This window comes from Panulirus ornatus, chromosome 28 (genome assembly GCF_036320965.1).
Source record: "Panulirus ornatus isolate Po-2019 chromosome 28, ASM3632096v1, whole genome shotgun sequence".
Classification (NCBI taxonomy): domain Eukaryota; kingdom Metazoa; phylum Arthropoda; class Malacostraca; order Decapoda; family Palinuridae; genus Panulirus; species Panulirus ornatus.
In genome coordinates, this window is record NC_092251.1 from 4,902,180 (window position 1) to 4,908,179 (window position 6,000).

The following is a 6,000-nucleotide window of genomic DNA, read 5'->3' on the forward strand; positions in this document are numbered from 1 at the left end:
TGTCATATACCATGCCAGCCTCACCTGTCATATACCATGCCAGCCTCACCTGTCATATACCATGCCAGCCTCACCTGTCATATACCATGCCAGCCTCACCTGTCATATACCATGCCAGCCTCACCTGTCATGCCCCACAGTGCCAAACGCCACCATCACCGGGGTCCGGGAGATGTTTATGAAGGCCGGAAGTGACATCAACATCACGTGCGTCATCAAGGGAGCCATACGAGGCGCGCCCATCACGTGGTACCACGTGCTGCCCCGCCCACCACGTGAGTACCACCATACACACACCAGAGTCGTCCCATACACCCTGAACTTAACATTCAACCTCCATCACATTTTCGTCCTTCACAGAAAAACCGTTTTCTTTCAGTCACTAGATGGGGAACTATAATGAAGCAGGATATTAAGCTATGTCAGTCAAACTCTCCTGGAAAAAGCCATTTAAGGGCCAATTGCAAGCTCCGACATGGGATAGATGAGGAGTGAGGTGGTTAGAAAAATTATACATAGACCCCTTACCATTTCCCATCCTACTTTTGAGCTCCATAAATCCCCAGTCCGGGTGTTTCATCTTCCTCCCTCTCGTCCTCCTCCCTCACTCAGCTTTTGAGCCGCCAATCTTCTAGCTTCCAACCCTCTCCCTTCTGACTCTTTACTTCCCATCCCTGAATCTTTCGGCCCTGTCTGCCTCACAGCCCTAACACTATTTGCCCTATATCTCCCAGCCCTCTATTTCTCACCCTTTATCTCCCAGCCCTCTATCTCCCAGCCCTCTATCTCCCAGCCCTCTATCTCCCAGCCCTCTATCTCCCAGCCCCTCCACGACTCAGCCCTCAACCTCGCCACAAACCTCCACCAGGAACCACGCCACTTTCGTTTACGCCTTGTCCCGACTTTGTTTACGAGTCGCCGACGCGTATATAAGAGTCCCAAGTCGGCCATTCGGCATTTATGACAACATAAAGTGAAGTAAACGAAGGGATTTATTAGCCAACATAAACAATACATAAAGTGAATCAGGCTGGTGGCACCACACCCTGCAAGCAAAGGTCAACTCAGTAAGTCACCAAAGAGAAACTTCCTAATCCCAGCTCAACTGGTATGCGATATATTGCTGGGGGGTCAAAGGTATATTTTTCAGGGGGATTGAGTGTCTGGAGTCTGCGAATTTAGAGGTTCTAATTCGTGGTTTTAATGGGGCATTTTGGACACCCCGTGGAACCGAAGTGGACGCGAGTCTGGTGCCTTCACTGGAAAAAGGAAAAGGAAGGATTTCTTTCAGATTTCATAGGTCGGAGGCTCAGTGATCGATGTCCTTCAAGTTGAACACTATCCTATACTCTCAGATCGGCTTTTGATTAAGCCCCCTCTCCTAATCACTGCCTCCCCCTCCAACTTTACAGTTACCCAGATCTACCTGGTAACCATCACCTTAACCTTATACATTAACCCATACTCATTTACTTGCTGATCCATCCTTCATCAACCTCATGATCACCCAACTTCCCATAATGACTGGGTGATTTGGCCTGTCACCTTTGCACACCTCAGTTACCCGAGTCTCTCTCTGGCGACCCGCGTTCCGTAGAGAGTAACGTGTTACCTCCCTTCGCCCGCAGAGACGACGGAGCAGGTGGAGGAGATCAAGAAGAGTGATCGCGGGGGCGTGCAGGTGGTGACGGACAAGCACGCGGGCACCAGCTGGCTCCTGGTCACCCGTGCCACCTGGCGGGACGCCGGGAACTACACCTGCGCCCCAGACTACGCCAAGCCCGCCTCCGTCTCCGTGCATGTCCTGGACGGTGAGTTACTGAGGTGAGTCTTTGTCTGTGTAGGTGTGTCTGTGTAGGCAGAGGTGTGTCTGTGTAGGTGTGTCTGTGAATGCAGAGGACTGTCTGTGTACGTGCGTTTATGTAGGTAGAAGTCTGTCTTTGAATATGTGTCTCTGTAGACAGGTATGTCTGTGTAGATGTGTATCTGCAGGTGAAAGGGCGTCTGTGTAGGTTCAGATGTGTCTGTGTAAGTGTAGGTGTGTCTGTGTATAGAAATACGCTCTCATAAGTGTGAATATGTTCATATATCAGTATATATCCCTGGGGATAAGGGAGAAAGAATACTTCCCACGTATTCCCTGCGTGTCGTAGAAGGCGACTAAAAGGGGAGGGAGCGGGGGGCTGGAAATCCTCCCCTCTCAATTTTTTTTAATTTTCCAAAAGAAGGAACAGAGAAGGGGGCCAGGTAAGGATATTCCCTCAGTGGCCCAGTTCTCTGTTCTTAACGCTACCTCGCTAACGCGGGAAATGGCAAATAGTTTAAAAAAAAAAAAAAAAAAAATCAGTATAGGTGTTGGATATCAAGTGATGTTAAGTGTATATAGTGACTGATAGAGTAAGCGAGTGATTTGCAACTGTTAAGTGTACGTAACAGGTTAAGTGTGTTTGTGAAAATAATACGATAGATAATGGCGAGTTTGTGGAACTGTGAATGGAACCTATGATTATAAGTAACTATATGTAGAGAGATATACACACACAAGATAATAAAGGTGAATTTGGTTATAGCGGTTTGTTGTGTCTTTAAATCTATAACTGTATGCGTCTTTACAGAAATGGGTATGGATGCAGAGATCATTTAGTACATGCAAAATTCTTAGCCATGTTGTCGAAGCCTTCTTTTGCAGAACAACATCAAAATGCAACTAATTCCACTGCGTCTAGAAAGGAAGGTAACTGGATAACGCATCTCTCATCCTCTAAAGTTTCTGGGAAGCTTTTGCTCACTATTAAGATCATGGAACGATATCTTTTTTTCTGCCTATCTGAACCATAAATTGGTTTGAGTTGGCGTTCTCTTTCATAGAATCTATGAATTCGGTACATATAGTGTCCTACACACACACACACACACACACACACACACACACATACACACACACACACATGCCCCTTCTGGCAACACCATAACCGGAATTGCCTTGTACTCCAGAGAGAGAGAGAAGGTGAGGACACCAACGTTAGTATTATTGCCGTCGCTAGAGGGCGGAGGGTCCGCCTTCGTCAAAGTTCAGCCTTGGGGGAAGGAAGACACAAGGGGTCGTCCTTCCATGGGTCAGATGGTGCCGTGTGAGGCAAGAGCCTGTCGCTAGTGGTGATGACTGTCTGGACTCCCAAGCGTTCACCCCTGCCGGGTCGTACCCTGCAGAGATTTCAGACTTGGCAAATTAAGGGGTTTGAAGCCGTTTCTGGTACCTGTGATCTCCAGTGGAGCTTAGTGAAGAGGAGGGGGAGGGGGCAGCGATTTAGGTTTTGGTACTGTAGGCGTCTGATAAGGATTCTAACCCAGGAATGTCTATAGTTGATGTGCGAGGAATCTCTTCACTTGAGCCCTGCAATTATATGGTGAGGTTCACGTCTGAATCATCTATAAATCATCTACTTGTAATGGATAAACATATACTGAAAGGAGGGCTAATGCCACTCACAAACTAACAACATAGACTGAAACATCACAATTTTGAATTCCTCACGAATGAGAGGCCTGCATTGCATTAGCGTATTGGGTAAACCACATAATCCACCACTCAGATATCAAGGATGATTACAGAATTTTCATTACACTGAATAGTATTATGGCACATTCAGCCTTCAACCGGGGTTTAAAGGAGCTGACACACACACACACACACACACACACACACACACACACACACACACACAGACACACACTCGGGTTTGTGTTCATTTATTATGTATATATTTCGTTGTTTCTTCTCTTTTCCCCATTCTTTTATCATTTTACATTTTCGACCAAGAAGTCCTTTCTAGATATCATCACGGAATGTTTTCTAGTCATTATCAACTGTGGCTCTGCCTTACGTACACATCTGAAGCCTGTAATACTCTCACTGCGTTTTGTTTCTCTCTTTACAACGGAAAATCTGCTGCAATTACCCAGCAAAAAGGACACAATCATCCCATCACATTTTCTTCTAATTTTAGGATTACCGACTTTAATCATCCCATCCACCTTTCTTCCGCCACGACACTCGCCTGGTCTTTGAACATTTCTCTACGATACTCTAATCATTTATTAGATCATCCACTGCTAGAAGAAACGTCTCTACCATCCATCCATTCACCTCGTAACCTCCAAAACTAAGATGCCTTCAGCCAAGGAGGAGCGTTTCCTATACTCTTAAGAATTCCAGTTGCTAGAATTGCGTCCTTTTACCTTACAGAACTCCCATACTATAGAATTAGATCCTCTTACCATAGAGGAGGACCACCATACTACCTTATCATACTGCTAATCTAATGAGGAGTCGTTCTCCTCATCACAAAGGTAGTTAGGTACTTAATATGCCGACACTACTCATTTCTAATTCCCTTACATTGCAGGGGGAAAAATTACTACAGACCAAGAGATTATCATTTAGTACACCGTAGTTCCCTTCCTGATGGAGGAGGGGACGTAGTTCCTTTCCTGACGGAGGAAGGGACGTAGTTCCTTTCCTGATGGAGGAGGGGACGTAGTTCCCTTCCTGATGGAGGAAGGGGACCGACACCCCACCAGACGATCAGCTACTATAGCGTAGTTTCCTTCCTGACAGAGGAGGCGCCAGCCGAGCTGCATCATGACCCTCAGCCCAGCAGCGGATCTCCAACAACCGCCACCACTACCAGCCGGCGGCCCTACCACACACCGCTCCTCCTCCTCCTCCTGCTGGCGGCGGTGCTGCAGAGTGTGGTGGGTGGTAGCGGGACCAGCAGACTCTCCTGCTTCTGCTGCTGCCTCCTGCTGGCCACCGTCTGCTCCCTGCCCACCCTGACTTCCGTTATTACCGTTGGTTCTGGGGAGTCCTGGACGCTGACCACAACGCCGAAGGACTTCACTTCGACCAAGGGCGCCTCAACTTCCTCCTCCTCTGACTGATGGGTTATCCTTCTCCTCTAAAGATTATAACCTCGGTGTTCCACCTCGTGTGATGGAACTCTGTGAGTGGAGAAAAACCTTTATTTTTGGTACACTGTCCACTAGATCTTAAGTGAAGTTTATAGATAAGGAATATTGCTCGTAATCTTCCCCTTATTTTCTTATGGGGAAATAAACCTAGACTTTATGCCTGATTATGTTTCATTTCATACCCACAGCACTGAGTTATTTAATCTTGTTCAGGTTAACTAATCCTGTGGATGATAGGAAGGATATTCTCCTTTGAAAACAGATGTTTCCTTCACAGAAAGGACTCTATAGACCATTGGGCGAAGAGGTAAGACTGTAATATTCAATATTTCAAAGGTATAATTCTTTTCAAGCGACGGGATAAACTACAAGAGTCAAACAATCAGGAAAATATAATCAATATGAAAAAAATGAACATCACGACCCACTCGTATAACTTCAGTGGCTCTTCTCTGAACATATACACCGTCTTCAATCATTTCACAACGCCATAACTAATCGTACTCAGTTATTAGTAATTTGGCAGCCACTATATCAACCCAGGGATCAAACTTAGAAAGATAAGGCGAGAGAGAGAGAGACAGACAGAGACCTAAGAAAGACATCACTCGAATTCATAAACCAAACTTCGTCAGCGTTGGGGCATAAGAACCAGTACTGTCCTACATCACCCTTGACCTCCTACAGCCTGTGGGCTATTCAACCGGGTGGTTACTTTTGAATAAATACGGTCCTGTTGGGTCTTAAATGGAATCAAAGGCTCCCCGTGCAGTTGGGAGCGCCGGCTTCGTCTGTTCCAGGCGGTGAGTTGGGGATCTGGAACTCAAAGGACGACAGTTGTCAACAGAGAGGGAAGTGAATTTCTAAAGACTTCATGCAAAGAGTCAAAGTTCAGCTCTGAGCTTTCGTGAAGTATATATGAATCTGAAACTATGATTCATACATCAGTATAGACAACAGTATAGAAGCATATATACATATATATATATATATATATATATATATATATATATATATATATATATATAT

General features: G+C 45.8%; 1 protein-coding gene across 3 annotated transcripts in view; it reads left to right on the forward strand.

The window, feature by feature from the left end:
* The window catches only part of LOC139757698 (protein amalgam-like), a 110,027-nt gene extending 104,912 nt beyond the window's left edge, over positions 1-5,115 (forward strand). For 2 of the 3 annotated variants that reach the window (XM_071678446.1, XM_071678445.1), the window contains exons 5-7: positions 141-275; positions 1,629-1,811; positions 4,619-5,115. In XM_071678446.1, coding sequence (XP_071534547.1) covers positions 141-275; positions 1,629-1,811; positions 4,619-4,941 — 641 coding nt within the window. In that variant the 3' untranslated portion in view covers positions 4,942-5,115. Of the gene's footprint in view, positions 1-140; positions 276-1,628; positions 1,825-4,618 lie in introns of all 3 variants that reach the window. The other variant, XM_071678447.1, reaches the window with a different exon arrangement.
* Positions 5,116-6,000: the final 885 nt, after the last annotated feature.